The sequence below is a fragment of the Otolemur garnettii genome, unplaced genomic scaffold (assembly GCF_000181295.1).
Source record: "Otolemur garnettii isolate 467f Iridium unplaced genomic scaffold, OtoGar3 scaffold00171, whole genome shotgun sequence".
NCBI lineage: Eukaryota > Metazoa > Chordata > Mammalia > Primates > Galagidae > Otolemur > Otolemur garnettii.
This window is the reverse complement of record NW_003852566.1, coordinates 2711917-2728705: the sequence shown is the minus strand read 5'-3', so window position 1 is coordinate 2728705 and position 16789 is coordinate 2711917. Positions and strand designations below refer to the sequence as shown.

The window sequence follows — 16789 nt, the reverse complement described above, 5'->3', positions numbered from 1 at the left end:
ATGCACGATGGCCTCTGTTAGCATCACACTCAGTAGCTACACGATGACAACGGTCACTGCTGGCATTCATAGAGAGATTTGTCTGGCTGATCCCCAGGAGCAGAACAGTCTATGGCTCTTAAATAGAATTGCTTAGTGAAAGAAGAAAAAGAATTCATGTGGGGAAGTTAAGGTCCGCCATTTCTGCGCATTTACTGTGAAATCCCTGCTTAGAGCTTGAGTGTTAAGGAAGCAGGAAATAAGGGCTGGTATATGTGGAAGGGTGGGTCCAACCCTAATCCCACATTTGGGGACATGGAGGCCTAGTGGGGGGAAGTGACATGGTTCTAGAACATTCTATATTGGCAAGCAATCATGTCTGTCAGCTGATAAACAAGCCCGACTTTCCTTCAGAAGACCATGGAGAATCTGTAGTCATCTGGCACATTTCTGGGCACATGTCCAGATTCTATTTGAATCTAGGCCTCTAATCCCCAGGACAGGGAAGACAAAGGTTGCAGCTGAGTCCAGCAGAGGGAACAGCACTCAGGGAAGACTGTCCTGGCCCCATGGCCCCTGTCCTTCCAGGGATCAATTCCAACTTTAGTCCTGGGACAATCCAGGTAAAACTTCGGAGAACGTGAAGCTTGGGATGTAGGCGAGGATGCTATAAGAAGTAGCCTTCAAGAAACTGGCTTTTAAATATTATAATTTTTATATTATTACTGGAATTGGGGGTTTGTCCTTTCCATCATGCCTGGGTGGCTTTTCTAAAAGCCCATGGGAGAAAACTCTTGAGGTCTCAGAATATCTCAGGACCACTGGCCTGCTCTTACTCATAGTCACTGCAGTGGCTTTAACTAAGTAGTCTCCATCTTCTCGGCTACCAGAAAACTTGGAGACAAAGTAATTCCCCATCTAAGTAGGCTGTGCAGGCATGTGTCCTGGCTAACAACCCACCCTGCGTCTGCCTCTCTCCGTCCCTGACCTGACTTACCTTCTCACAGAAAGTCCTATTGCACTCTACGTTTCCTTATGTGTATGTTTCTCTAAGTGCCCTTTAAAAAGTCTTTTGGGAGAAAGCAGGGAATGAATAAATACATAAGAGCATTAAAAAAATTAAATCCCACAAAATAAAATTTGGAGCAGTTGACATTCTGCCCCAAAGTAAAGCACATCTGGGCTGTCCCTTTGGGGACCTCCTGAGCAGGGTACGTACCCTGTAGGGTCTTCAGGAGCTGCAGTCTCCTCTCCTCGTGGGCCTGAGCAATCTTCCCGATCTGCTGGTAATACACCTGCACGAGGGGGCTGACACCAGTGCTGGTCACATAGACGCTCTCCACTGCCGCCTCCATCAGCATCCTCTGTGGGGGGAGAGGGTAGCAGGGGAAGGACAGTGACAGCAGAGGAGACATATGCGGCAGACACTGGACATTCCTGTCCTGCCCCCCTTGCCCTGGCTGGTATCTTCCACCCACTCCCTGACTTGGATTTGTCAGGGAGCAGAGTGCGCGGTTTGTTTAAACTAGTTGTGATAATCTTCTATTTTCCTAGGTCGGGATGGCACCTGCCTATGTCACCTAGTTCTGGCCAATGAGATATAATGGCAGGGAAAGTCTGTTTGAGAGGCCTTCCCTTTCTGATCGTTAGTGTGAAGCCACTTCCCTCTTCCTACCTGGAATGCAGACCTGGTATATGGGGAGGCAGTGGCCATTTTGAAACTACGCAGCAAAAATAAACTAATACTAACAACAAGGAAGGAGGATTGGAAAGAAAGGGCCTAGTCCTTGGGCGCGTTGAGCCACCTGCCCGCCTGGACCACCCACCTCCATATTTCTTATTTCATAGGATAAGTACCTTCTATTTATTCAAGCTATTTTAGTAGGGCTTTCTGTTACTTGCACCTTTCAGCATTCCTAAATGACACACCTTCGGACCGAAGCAGAAAGAGAAGGCATGCCGAGACACGTCATTATGGTGGATGTGTTGGTTGTGCTCTAATAGTTACCATTCTTTTCTTCTTAAGATTATGGGCAAAACTCAAAAAAGTTAGACATAAGCATCCCCATTTCAATAAATATTTATTGGATGGTGCCAGGCTTTGGGCAAGAAAAAGAAAATACCCATTTATTATTACTGTTATTTTTATAGACATGGGGTCTTGCTATACTGCCCAGGCTGGACTTAAACTCCTAGTGTTCAAGGAACCCTCCTGTCTTGACCTCCTGAGTAGCTGGGACTACAGGCACAAGCCATGGCTCCTGGCCTCCACCTATTATGGAGTAATTATTCAGGGCTGTGCTGTCTTCTTATCTCATAGTACTTTCTTTGAGAAATGTGCCTGGACATCCAGGTCTGGAGTCCAGGCTATAAAGGTGGGCAGATGGCACAGATCAGGTCTGAGTTGGCCTTCTCACTCCAAGCCCACCCCTGACTATAGCTGATTCTCTCCTCTTCCTCTGCCTGTCCTCCATATCCACAAAGGGGGTTCTGACTTCACCTCTCCAGGAGCCCTGGGCTCTGCTCTTGTACTTCCCAGCAGGAACTCCTGTCCCCTTCCCTCTCAGGTTGGCAAACCCACCTGCATCGCTGTCCTGGCTACATCCACCTGCCTGCCCAGAGGAGTGGTGTGTGTCCACATCTCTCTGCAGCGTCCCCTCCTCCCATCTCCAGCCCCCCTTCCTGGCTACCCTGCTCTCTTCCTCAGTGGTTTTGTCTGGCTGGCATCTTGTGCACATCGGCACCACCTGCTGCTCTGCTCCCCTTCAGCGTCCTGCTCCAGGACGACCATGGCCCTGTCTTCCCCAGTCTCCCCAGCAGACCGTAAGCTCCATGAGGGTGAGAACGCTGCTCAATCAGCTCACTCTCCATCCCAGGACCTACCCAGGACCTACTGGTGCTCTGGGAATAGCAGTGGAACCATTCTTCTAGAAAGTAAGCAAGAGTTCTTTCTGGCAGGTGAGAAGTAGGGGGAGGATCTTTATTTTCTAATCTCAACTCAAAGTCCTTCTGGGAAGCTGAGTACAAAATATGACACCCTTATATTTTTATTCCTTTTTCATGCAACAAGCAGTTGTTATTACTAGATAAGACTTGGAGGATTTTAGGGAAATAGGCAATATTCCCCATTTAGCCAGCCAGACACAGCCCTAATGTCTGTTAGTATAAGATGGGGGTATCACAGAAACATGGGTCCAACCTCTTTGATACGTGGAGATGCAGAGAGACTTACAGAAATGTAAGGACACCTTGTAAGTTGCCTGAAATTTCTCTGGCACCTGACAATGTGAGGACTGCCTGCTGGTTGAAGGTCTGCCCTCCCACTGGTGTCTGCCAGCCACGGACACTCTTACCCCAGCAGAGTGCAACACCCGAGGGGGGTGTCCCACGGTTCCTCATGACTTGGGAGGGGAGGTGGCCAGGAGGCAGCCAGCAGGTGCAGTGCAGGTGCCACCTTGTAGCAGAGGTCCATGCCAGGGCCATGGAAAGAGTCCAATGGGACAAGGTGGGCAAAGGCACCTAGACTGGAGCGTGATGCTAACAGGACTTCTTGCTATCACCATTTTATCACTCTTCTTGGTCATTACTGTCAGCACAAGGAGCAAGCCTCTGCAAAGCCTCGGTGTCTCAGGAACGAGCTTGGCTCCCCTGGGAGAGGGGCTTGGTCCTAAAACCCAGTTTTGCCTCTGCCTGGCTGTGTGGCTCTGGATGACATCATGTCCCTCTCAGGGCTGCTGTAAGGGCCGAGCCAGTGCTCAGAATGAAGCAGGACAGGGCCTGACAGCAGACAGAAAGCCTGAGTTCTGTCGCAGCTGTTCTTAGCATCCTGTGAGGGAGCAGTTCCCATCTTACAGATGAGACAAGCAAGGCCCAGAGGCACCAAGTAACCTCTGCAGGGCCAGACGTACCATGAGGGTGCTGCAAGGACCAGACCTGGCAATTCAGATGTCACCCCAATTCTTCTTGGGCCTTGGGTTAGTATGTACCTTGAGGTCATCCTTGTCCTTGGCCCGGCTCCTGGTGGCTGCACTGCGTGCGTGCTCCAGCAGTGCCTGCCCGATGGCATGCTCTGTGTGCTGCTGCAGCAGCTGCCCAACCTCCTGGGCCTCTGCCACAAGCTGCTGCTGGAGAAGCAGCCGTGTCTGCTGTGCTTCATCCTCCAGCCGGCCAGCTTCCTCCAGGACACGTGCCTCCTGGAGAGAAAGGGAGGGGGAGGGGCCACGCTGCTGCCCTGCACAGGAATGCTGAGGCCAGGACCAGGATGGACGGTTGGCCCTGCCCAGGGCCACAGGGTAGGAAGAGGGATGGAGAAAGGGAAGAAGGAGGTGGCCTTCGGGCTTGTGAAAACCAGCATACAGTGGATGAGCCTAGTGTGTGTTGAAGATTCTCCCTCTTCTACAAGGGCAATTATTGAGCCCTGTGCGTCAACACCATGTGTGGACCCTAATGAGATGGGGGGGCTTGCTCATCCTTCTAGAATACCATGAGACCTGAACTCTAGGACAGATGAGGACATAAAGGCTCAGAGAAGTTAAGTAACTTTCTGAAAGTCACACAGCAGAGTGCTTTTGAAGCCAGATGTGAGTCTCTTAGGACTCACAGAAGCCAGGGCAAGGCCCAGGGGCCGAGGGCAGCCTTTACTTCTGATAATAAGAGACAAAGAAGCAAGGGCAGTGGGAGCCTGTGAGTCCTGCCTGCTTCCCCAGACCTCTCCTGGGCAGAGCTAGAGATACTGTGGGCTGGCGCCTCAGTAGTAGGTCAGAGACCATCAGCTGCTCCCTCCACTTAGCGGCTGTGTGCAGGAGAACCAGAGACAGCCTGCTTGGGTTTGAGTCCCAGCTCAGGTTACAGATTCTTTGAAGCTCTTACACTTCAAAGTGATAACAGAGGCTTTTTCTCCCACATCCCAATGACAACTGGCACCCACTCCTGATTCTATATGGATTTTCTAGTGTAATTCTCATTACTGAATATGACCTGCACTAGAACCTTCTGGCACAGGAGTGCCCTTACAGTGGGCAGCCATTGTCCCCACCTGTTATGGGCTAAATTGTGCTCCCTCAAAATTTGTAGGCTGAAGCCCAAGCCCATCACCACAGTGGGTCACTGTATGTGATCACTTTAAAAAGGCCAGTAAGGTAGACGAGGTCACATGGGTGGGACCTGATCTGACCAGAAGGCCCCGCAAGGACGCGGCAATAAGGCACAGCTGCCCACAGGACAACACGGGCCTAAAAGGACCCAGCGGGGACACGGTGCTCCAGGCGTTCAGCCTCCTGGACTGTGTGCTGATAGTTTCTGTTGATCCACAGTCTGTGGCAGGTGAGCCTGGCAGCCTGAGTGCCCGGATGAACACACCACCAGCCACAAGACGCATGGGAGTCTCTGGGTGCGGGGACCCTGAGGGCAGCAGGGCTGAAGAAGGGCAGGGGAACTGTGGCCTTACCAGGGCTTTGAGCAGCTGCCACTGGTGCTCGTCCAGGCACTGGGAGGAGCCCTGCTCCAGCGCACGCTGCTCTCGCAGCTCCTGCAGGAGCCGCTTCTTCCCCGACAGCCTCATCTGCGCCAGGGTGGCCAGGGCGCCACCGCGGAGGTCCAGCCTCCGGAGGGCCGAGCGCAGCAGCAGTTTATGGCCCTGCAGGACACACTGTGTGGACCTTTGGGGCAAGAATGGGGCCAGTGTCAGTGCTCTTGGCTTTGCCCAGCTCATTAGGCTTTAACTCCATCCCATCCTCCCAGCTGCCCCAGGCTTGGATAAGTTGCCCACGGTGCACAACGGACTGACACTTGGAATTCCATACACAACTCTCAAAATCAACATATCACATGCATGCTGACATTTTGAGCAGTTTCTGAGTTCCTATCTCAGTGACTCAAGTAATAAATCTCCAATATTTGGCTGTACACTTTGATGTGTTTGCTGGGAGTCTGAAAGGCTGACCAGAGGTCTAGCCACCAGCCAGGAAGGAAAGGCCTGGCACACACTCCAGGCTTTCTGGCTCAGGGCCATAGCACAGTGGTTACAGCGCCAGCCAGTACACCAAGGCTGGCGGGTTCCAACCCAGCTCCGGGCAACTAAACAACAATGACAACTGCAACCAAAAAATGGCTGGGTGTTGTGCGGGCGCCTGTAGTCCCAGCTACCTGGGAGGCTGCAGCAAGAGAATTGCTTAAGCCCAAGAGTTGGAGGTTGCTGTGAGCTGTGACGCCACAGCACTCTACCATTTCTCACAATGATCTACTTCTATAGCAGCTACATCCTCAAATGGAGTTAGTCTACCACTACCTGAAACGGCTGTTAGAAGTTGTAGATTATCTCTATCATTTTTCATGCATAGGTTTCATTATTCAATAAAAATAATCAGACATGTAAACAGATAAGAATTAACCAAAAATAAAGAGAAAAAGAGACAACAGAAACATGCCTACCTGATATCAGATAATGGGATAATTAGATGTGAACTTCACAATAATTATAATTAATAGGCACAAGAACTTAAACAATAAGATAACCAGATATCAGAAGATAACCAGAAATTAAGAATCAAATGAAAATTCTAGAAACAGAAAACACAATATCAGGCATTAACAACTCAGTAGACAGGTTTAGCACCTGATAAAACATAGCTGAAGAGTGAACTGGATCATAGCTTCAAAGAAAATACCCAGACTGAACCACAGAGAACAAAATAATGAAACATACAGACTAGCATGTAAGAGACAAATGTAATAAGGTAAAAAAGGCTAATAAATTGTGTAGCTGGAGCCCTGGAAAAAGAGTAAGCAAAGACTGGGCAGAAGAGAAAATAGCTAAAGATTTTCATAAACTGATATGAAAACCCAAATATAGAAGCATTCGGATTTTCACTAAACATAAATGGACTAAACTCCTACTAGAATTTAAAGATACAGGTTTTTGAGTTCTCCCAACTGGTCTGAGCAGGTATCCCTGGTTTGGCCCGACTTGTGTTCTATCCTTTTCTCTTGACGCTTCCCCTGAGTTATCCAGTAACACAGCCCTGCACCTACTTCTTGGTGGCATATGCAAATTAGGCTTCCCCAAAAGGCTGGACAACTAAGGAACAAAATAATTTTTCTCATATGAAATAAGGAAAAAGAAATACTTTTCATCAAACTGAAAAAACTATGTTGTTATAATAAAAATATAAAAAATAAATATGAAAATTGATCAATAATTGGGGAGTGATTGCAAATGGGCCACAGGGCCATTCTGGGGCAATAGGAATGTTCTAAATTTGGATTGTGGCAATAGGTGCAAAATTCTGTAAATTCTTTAAAAAGCATCAAATTTTACTCAAAACAAATCCATACAAATCATACCTCAAAAAAGCTGTTCCAAAAAGTTCCTATGAAAGACAACTCTATGAAGTATGTATCATTAGCCCCACTTTATAGATGAGGAAATTGAGGCTGAGAAAAGTGAAGTCACACTCAAAGGGAGGCAGCCAGCAGTCAATGTGCCCACCCTACAGATGGGGGCACCAAGGAGCACAGCGCATCATGTGGGTGAGGAACAAACCCCAATCCCACAGAAAGCTGTACTCACTCTTCAGTGAGGCCACCAAGTCGGTCCAAGACTCCGCGGACTGTGTTCTCGTGGTCATCCCGAAGGTGTGTCTGCAGCAGAGAGGACAGAGCACACTCCTCCATCCATACCTGAGCCCAGGACAGAGGGGAAGCACACAGGTGGTTACTCAGCTATTCTTGGTTGCTTTTCCTTTCATGTAACTTTTAGGATCAGTTGGCCAAGTGTAGGAAAGAATTTTCCTTTTTTGAGAGAGAGTCTCACTATGTCGACCTTGGTAGAGTACCATGGCATCACAGCTCACAGCAACCTCAAACTCTTGGGCATAAGAGATTCTCTTGCCTGAGCCTCCCAAGTATCTGTGACTATAGGTGCCCGCCACAACAGCTGGCTATTTTTTTGTTGTTGTTGCTATTGTCTTTTTTTTTTTTTTTGGAGAGAGTCTCACTTCAGAGCCCTCAGTAGGGTGCCATGGCGTCACACAGCTCACAGTAACCCCCAACTCCTGGGCTTAGGTGATTCTCTTGCCTCAGCCTCCCGAGTAACTGGGACTACAGGCGCCCGCCACAATGCCCGGCTGTTTTCGGTTGCAGTTTGGCTGGGGCCGGGTTTGAACCCATCACCCTCGGTATATGGGGCCGGCACCGTACCCACTGAGCCACAGGTGCCGCCCTGTTGTTGCTATTGTCATTTTTGTTTAGCAGGCCTGGGCCAGGTTCAAACCTGCCAGCCCCTGTGTATGTGGCCTGTGCCCTAACCAGTGAGCTATGGGCACCAAGCCAGGGAGAATTTTTTTTTTAATTCTTGTAATAGAGTTAATTTTATAGATTAATTTGAAGAGAACTGCCATCTTTGCAAAATTGAGTTTCTTACCCAAGAAGGGGACACTCTTTGTACTTTCAAAAATACTTCATAAACTTTTCCATTAAGCTCTTTTACATGTTGGTCAGACTTATGTTTAGGCACCCTGTGGCTTTTATTCTGAAGACATTCTTTCTTTATGTCATCAGTGGTGTTGCTGATTTGGAGGAAATCTACTTGTTTGGAATACTGATTTTCCATGTGGCAACCTTGCAGAGCAATCTTAATTTCAGTGGTTGTGACAGTTCATCTGGAGATTCTTTTGGCCTGCCTTTCCTCCTTCCCTCCCTTCTGTCCTCTTGCTCTGTTACCCTGGTTAGAGTGCAGTGGCCTCAGCATAGCTCACAGCAACCTCGAACTCCTGGGCTCCAGTGATGCTCCTTCCTCAGCCTCCTGGGTAGCTGGGACACAGGTGCCCACTACTAAGCATGACTGATTTTTCTTTTCTTTTCTTTCTTTTACTTCTTCTTCTTTGTTTCTTTGTTTCTTTCTTTCTTTTTTGTTTTTGTTTTTTTGAGACAGAGTCTCACTGTGTTACCCTGGGTAGAGTGTCGTGGTGTCATAGCTCATAGCAACCTCAGACTCCTGAGCTCAAGTGATCTTCTTGCCTCAGCCTCCCAAGTAGCTGGACATACAGGCACCCACCATGGTGCTCAGGTAGTTTTTCTATTTTTAGTAGAGATACGGTCTCACTCTTGCTCTTGATCAGATTTGGAACCCCAAAGCTCAAGCAACCCACCTGCCTCGGCCTCCCAGAGTGCTGGGGTTACGGTCATGAGCCACTGTCCGGCTTTCATTCTGTTCTTCATTTCTTAGCTTCTTTCACCTTTTCCATTCCTTTAAATCTCTGAGCTGTGTGCTGGGACCAGTTTCTCACATTTATCTTGTAGCTCACATAGTTTTTTGAGCTACATTTAATCTGCTGTTTAACTCACTCATTAAATTTCTATTTTCATGACTATAGTTTTCACTCATAAAAAATATGTTTTTTAATCAGTCATGTTTTTCATAATATTTTGTATTTAGGGCTATTCCTCCTTTTCTTGTTGTTTTAAGAAACTTACTCCATAGCACTTTCTCATGATGGCTTCTCTGGACTCCCTGGGGCTCTCTGTGGTCAGCACACATGCTTGTGCACGTCCGCTCACTGATGGCGGCCTGCTCCTGTGTGTTCTGTGATTTTGAACGTCAGCTCATCTTCGATGACCTTCATCTATGAAAATCCTATTGGGTCCAAGGCTGCACAGCCAGTAAGTAATGGAGCAGGGCCTGAAATCTCCATCTGTCCATCTCCAAGCCCAGCTCTTGTCTAGCTACCCCATGTTATATCACCAGGAGAAGCACACACCCTGAGCCTCACTGCATCCATTCATCAAGCTCACAGTCCCGACCTTTTCCTCGCCAGTGTGTGTTGAGAAGCCTCCACCTCCAGCAGCCTGGAGGTGGCACCCACTGCACTCAGAATACAGAGGAAACAGCCACCCGGACAGAGCCACCTGCAGCCTGGACTTCAGCTCTCTTGGGTGTTGTGATTCATCACGTGTACATGCAATCCCACAAAACAACACTGTGTCATGTTCTCTTACTCCTCTATAAAGAGTTTACAATCATTTATTAAAGTGCTGTGAAACCAGAGTGTTTTAGAAAACTCCATGTAGTCTGTTTGCAGCAGAGAGATTTTTTAAAAGGTGGATTAATGTTGTGTCTACACTATATGAGGTCTTTGTTGTGTGTTTTGAGAATGCAGGTAAAACTAGCAACTGGATTCAAAGATGATCAAGAAGACTAGGGTCATGGGACTGGACGACCTCTGCCATGTTACAGAAGCCTTGTCACCATTGTAAAGTGCAGACCCACAGATGCTCATCAAACTGCTTCCATGGGGCAAAGTGCTGGCCCTGGCCATTGCTTGCAGGTTATTTTGTGCCTGGGATAAGTTATCCTCTTGGTTTCAAGCTGTCATATCATCTGAAGAGAAAGGGAGGGGAATGAATAGTCGCTGTGACCTGGTATGTGCTGAAGGTTTGGGAGTGTCCTCTAGCAACAGGTGGGCTCTAATTCAGCACCCTAGGCCAACACACACGCCCTGGTCAACCCTGAGGCAAAGCACTGTCCGGGCAGGCCTTGTCATGAAAGTGACAGAGGACCCAAAACCTGGAGCAGGACAGGGTGAGGCAGCAGCTGCCCAGGGGACCAGAGGAACGCAGGGGGCAGTGAGTGTGAGGGGGCGAGTCAGAGCAGGAAAGAGTAGGTTGAGTCAGGAGCTTCCGGATCTGGACGTGACAGGCCTTACAGAGCAGGGGATGATTCTGGCTTTTTTTTTTTTGGAGCTAGGCTCCCACCTAGGGTAGAGCACAGTGGTGATCTTACTGATCCTGGGCTCAGGTGATCCTCCTGCCTTGGCTTCCCAAGTAGCTGGGACTATATGTGTGCATCACCACACCTGGCTATGTTTTTAATTTTTTGTAGAGACAGGGTCTTGCTATGTTGTTCAGGCAAATCTCAAACTCCTGGGCTCCACCTGGGCCTCCCGGAGTGGCACCCTGACTTTTATACTAAGAGAAATGAGAAACCAACAGGGATTTTGAGCAGAGAAGTGATACAATGTGTCTTGATTGAATCTATTACGCTCATGATTGTAAGAAGCGGTCACTAAGAGAAAAAAGTCACTGCCAATTAAATTAAGAAGCCTCTCAATTTCAGGGATGTTGATATATTTTTAAACGTGAATTATTGGCATATAGTTTGGGTGAAGTTGATAAGGGAGGGACCCAGCTAGCTGGCTATCACAGTAACCCAGACAGCTGGGGGCTCTGATTGGGGTGCTGAGCAAGTGGTGATACCCTGGATTAGGGAAGCTAGAGCCCGTGGGATTTCCTGCCAACCAAGCAGTGTGTGAAAGAAAGAGGAATGAAGTCTGGCCCCAAGGCTTTTGCTGCAGTTAAGTGGAAAGCTGGAACAAGGCTGTGGGTGGGGCAGGATGGCAGAAGAACAACAGCTGTGCTAGACACCCTAACTTTGCAGTCTCCCAGTCATCTAGACAGACTGCACGCACACCTGAGTTCATGAACGATTCTGCATGGGAGGGATACATTTTGAAGTCATTGCCCTTCAGTCCAACAACCCTCAAGGAATTGGATCCTGCCAGAGCCCTGAGAGTGTATGGCTTTAAGCTGCCAGTTTGGGGCTATCTGCTACCCAGCATTAGGGAACTAACAGACTTCGTGTGACTAGATGGGGTCACCAGGACAGTATGTGCAGATGAAGAACAGGGCCACAGACTACATCCTGGGGCTCTCTGGGATTCAGGAACCAGGAACCAGCAGAGAGGACTGAGAAGGAGCCACTGGTGAGTGGGGGTGAGAAGCAGAAGACTCAAGCGACTGGTTTTTCAGGGAAGAGGGGAGAGACCCACTTGGCCAGATACCACTGTTCTCGGCACAGAGAGCAGATTTGGTGATGAGGTGACAGAAACCCCCCAGACTGGGGTGAAGGGTGTGGGAGGAGTGAGGGGGAGCCGGGAAACAAACTGGGTGGGTTGCCTTATAGCTGGTGTTGTTACACTGTGCTAGACAGCTAGCTCTCCACCCTGCCTCCACACCAATTACTTGTATGTTTCCTGTTGCTGCTGCAACAAAGTCACACACTTAGTGGCTGAAAGCAGCAAGAATTTATTATCTTATACTTCCAGAGACCAGAAGTCTCAAATGAGTCTTAAAGGGCTCAAAGGAAGGTGTCATTCTCCTGGGAAGGCCTAGAGCAGGGTCAGGTTCCTGCCTTTTCCAGGTCTGAGAGGGCACCTGCGTTCTGGTTCACAGCCCCTTCCTTCATCTTCCAACCCAGCCATGGGTGGTAGAGACCCTCCCGTGGCATTGCTCTGACACTGACTCTCTCAAAAGTCCTTTTTCACTTCTAAGGACCCTTGTGGTGACATCAGGCTGGGCTAGATAAGCACGACCCCATCTCAAGATCCTTAATCGCTCTCCCAAGGCTTTTCCCATGTAATCTGCCACGTTCACAGGTTTTAGGGATGATAGTGCAGGCCTCTTTCAGGGGTATTATGCTGCTGACCACAAGTGGACTGGGAGAAGACCGACCCCTGCATTGCAGCAGCATTAAATTTTGAGAAATGAAACCTGCTCTGAATGTGTAATTCACAAATTCCTTAATTTTTAACAACTTCCCTGAGCAACAGGTTATGAAACTGCCAAGGTCTTTTTGGATAGAAAACAAGGTGGGAAAGGCAATTTGTAGTCTGAGTGTGTTTGCTGGTGCTTTTCACGCCTAATATTCATCCCAAGCATTAAAAGTTCACTTCTCATTTTTTATATCAATGATGAAATATGGGAGAGAGAGGGAGAGAACATGGACCTCTAAGTATCTTGTGGTAATTTAGAACTATTAAGCAACCAGTAAATTAATTAGGACACATACACCTTGAGAAAACAAATTGGGTCCATACTTGGGATCAATTGATGAGGTCATTAACTCTTGTGCTTGCTTTTTGAATGCAAGACTCATCCCCCACATGCCAAGGAAAATTCACAATCACATGCTCACAAAGTAAATAAATAAAAGCAATAAAAACCAGAGATATGCATAACTGCTATGTGCCTAAAATAACTTGACACTCATTTTCAGAAGTTTTAGATCTTTTACCAGAAATTAAATTCTGGATTTTTTCACTGTCAATATCATCAAATGATTCAACGGACCTTGTGCAAAAGGTTTTAACTTGCATTGACTCTCCTTACTCATTGGGTATGTTGTGCCCAGGAGTTCCACAAAGACCACACTGCCAAACAAGCCTAATTTATAGAAGAGTCCCTTTATTGAAAAGCTGGCTGGCGGCTGCCTCAGTGTCCCAACATGGGGTTTGTGGGAGCAGCCCCAAGTGCTGAAGGAGTCAGGTTTTTAAGGCTTGGTCTGCATCCTGGTTGGCATGTAGACTGTCCAGGTGCATCCAGGTAGGTAGCAAGCAAGCATTGTACTGAAGCAGAATTTTGCAGTTAGTTAGCCATACGTCATACATCTTAGTTTCAAACTTTCCCCCATACATCTTAGTCTCAGTATTTTCTCCACCTGGTATTATTTAAAGGTCAGTACGGGGACAGTTGGTGCCTCCTGGTTTGTTTCCCAGGGAGTTAGCCAAGCAAGAAACTGGGAGTGAACTAGAAGCAAGAAGTCAATTACTACTTTCTCATTTATCTTGGGGGTGAACTAGACATATTTCATTACTTTTTTGAAGGCTTGCAGTCCAGAAATTTGCCAGGAGTTAGCCGGTATTTTTCCATTATAACCTAGGCCTGACATTTTTTTTTTGCTTTAGCCTAGGCCAACTAGGTCTAACAGGTACTTTGATTCTTAGTTTGCACAAAGAAGCTGGGGTTCTGGGATGTTCAGCACATTGTGCAAAAAACAGAGCTGCAGGAGCTCAGTTAATTGGCTTAGGTCACACAGATCACTACCCTGTCTTCTCTGGCTCAAACCCATGTCTTGAGTTCCTGAGGTTGGGGGCCTGACTGCAAAACCATAGCAGTCTTGAGAAGACCCTTGCCTGCAGAGTTTTCTAAGGGAAACCTTCTGCCTCCCCAGAGACTGTAAATTGATTGCCCTGGGGCCCACAGTTTGGTACAACTGGATGAAATCAGCTTCATCTAGATCACTTGGACAATACAGGGTCAAGGTGGCCCTGCATAATTTCCAAAGCTGCACTATTTTTGCTGGAACTGCAATAAAGTTTTTCTGAGCATGAACTACATTGCGGCCACTGGGCTTTGAATATGTAGGTATAAATATGAAAACCAGGGATGCTGCCTTCAGAAACTCATAGCCAAATGCAGAAGAGTCCAGTTCCCTGTGACAGAGCAATAGGGTGCAGCTGGCAGAGGATGAAATGCACTAGAGAGAGGTCTAAGAGTCCAGCCAGGCAGGTAACTGAGCTGTGAATGGTCCTGTGTTTGCACAACACTCCCTCTGTTTACTTCATGCTGTACAGTTCCGGCGATTGCTTTAGAAATTCTCTTTTACATGCATCAGAGTGGTCTTTTGTAACTAACTGACAACTTAATATAAAGAAATGGGGGGTGTTTCTGACAACAAGAACCTGGGATGAGAGCAGTCTGGGGCAGAGACCACCAGGAACTCAGGCTGTCCAGGACTTTGCTTCACTGACTGGGCAGTCTCTAGGGCAGAGAAAGGGCTCCTGAGCATGTTCAGGCAGGAAGCACAGAAGGCTGAGGAAGTAACATCTGCCATTTGCATTGGGAAAGAGAAGCCCCTTGCAGGTGACACACCTTGTCTCTTAGGTCCGCTTTGTGTCTCTCAGCCACTGCTATTTCAGAGGATACCAGGCTGTTGACTGAGTTAGTTTAACAGCCTCTAGGGCAGAAGACCAGGGAGAAAGGAAAGGTGAGCCATGTTGGTGCACGCTGAATTTGCTGAATTTGCTGAATTTGGAAATCCCTGCTTTTTCTTCATGCGTTTTAATTCTTAAAAAATAAAATCAATGAGGTTGGATGCAGTGACTCATATCTGTAATTCTGGCACTCTGGGAGGGCAAGGCAGGTGGATTGCCTGATCTCAGGAGTTCAAGACCAGCCTGAGCAAGAGTGAGACCCCATCTCTACTAAAAATAGAAAAACTAGCCGGGCACAGTGGCAGGTGCCTATAGTCCCAGCAACTCAGGAGTCTGAGCCCAAGGTTTGAGGTGTGACACCATGGCACTCTACCCAGGGTGAAAGAATGAGTCTCTCTCTCTTACTCTCGCACATATATATGTATGTGTATGTATGTACTGTAGTAATTTCCTGTAACACAGGAATTTCCTGTGCAGTAATTCATACTGTAACACATTGCCACAAATGGTAGCTTGCCATAACACAATTTTATTACCTTAGAGTTCTGGAGGTCAGATGTCTGAAATGGGTTTTAATGGGTTAAAATCAAGGTGGAGCCCCACAGTGCTCTAGGCAAGATCTGTTCCTTGCCTTTTGCAGCTTCTAGACGCTGCCAGTGTCCCCAGGCTTGTGGCTACACCATTTCACCTCTGCTTATATCATCCCCTCTTTTGACTCTCTCCCTTCTGCTGCCCCCTTATAACCTGAGTTTCCCCCTCCCTCACTCAAATAAACCAGAAGCCCCCTACACCCTCACGGGCAAAATCCCCCAGCTGGGCTCACTTGCATAGTCCAGAATCATCCCCATGTAGCATGACCCTTAACTTAATGCCATCTACAAAGTTCCCTTTGACATGTGAGAGGACATATGCCCCAGGTCTGGGGATCAGGATGTGGACACTTTTGCGGTAGCATCATTCTGCCCACAGTATGAATCCATGGTCTTAATAAGCAACTACAGTTTCACTGAAAAGCAGGTGCCCTGTGCAGGCCCTCCCCGCCACATAGCCCAGTCCTCTGGGAACCACCTTCTGCCACCGTTTATTTCGCTATTTATTTCTCTCATTCTGAGAACATGCTCTGCTACTCTTTCTTGATGGATCAACATAAGACATCATCTCCTGACTTCCCACCGTGTGAGAGCAGGGTCCTGTTTCCTCACCCTCCCCCCAACCACCCCCGCCACCCCAAGGCTGCTGTGGGAGATGGGCAGGGGCAGTGCAGACTCCGCAGAGGTCTGCAGCAGGTGCAGTACTGCCCACCAAACCAGGGCCTCATTATTCTTGACCAGCTTCCAAAATGCCCCTGAGCCCCAAAATGCACGCACCTGCTGTTCCTGCTGCAGGAGCTCCTGGAAGAGCTCCCACTGCTGCCTCCGGAAACGGTCCGACTTGCCCAGCTGCCGTGCGGCGTCCTCCCACACCTCCTGCCTCAAGTAGTCACACTCCACCGGGGGAAGCCCAGTCATGTTGGGGAGCGTCTCAAGGAACAGGACATCCACAAACTTCTGGAAAGTGTCCATGGTGCTGCAGTATAGCTCCTGAAGCCAAGAACAACATCTGGGGTTATGGGGGATGTGGGCCCAGCAGAAGGCCTGAGCTCCCCCTGCCCCTCCTGCACATGCCTCCCTAAAGACAGAGGAGAGCCAGGGATGGGGACGCTCAGACCACATGCACACGCACACATAGGCACACACAGGCACACACAGGCACACATAGGCACACACAGACTTACACACACATGCAGACACACACGCACACAGGCACACACACACAGGCACACACACAGAGGCACACACAGGCACACACAGGCTTACAAACACAGGCACACACACAGACAGGTACACACACACAGGCACACATAGGCACACACAGGCTTACACACACACACACATGCAGACACACACGCACACAGGCACACACACACAGGCACACATAGGCACACACAGGCTTACACACACACATGCAGACACACACACACACAGGTACACACACAGACAGGCACA

General features: G+C 48.3%; 1 protein-coding gene across 2 annotated transcripts in view; it reads right to left on the bottom strand.

The window, feature by feature from the left end:
* Positions 1 to 16789, bottom strand: part of EVC (EvC ciliary complex subunit 1) — a 77076-nt gene that overhangs the window by 13672 nt on the left and 46615 nt on the right. For both annotated transcript variants that reach the window (XM_012811637.2, XM_003800191.3), the window contains exons 12-16: positions 16112 to 16324; positions 7547 to 7656; positions 5426 to 5636; positions 3966 to 4172; positions 1199 to 1343 (exon numbers count right to left, since the gene is read on the bottom strand). In XM_012811637.2, coding sequence (XP_012667091.1) covers positions 1199 to 1343; positions 3966 to 4172; positions 5426 to 5636; positions 7547 to 7656; positions 16112 to 16324 — 886 coding nt within the window. The remainder of the gene's footprint in view (positions 1 to 1198; positions 1344 to 3965; positions 4173 to 5425; positions 5637 to 7546; positions 7657 to 16111; positions 16325 to 16789) is intronic.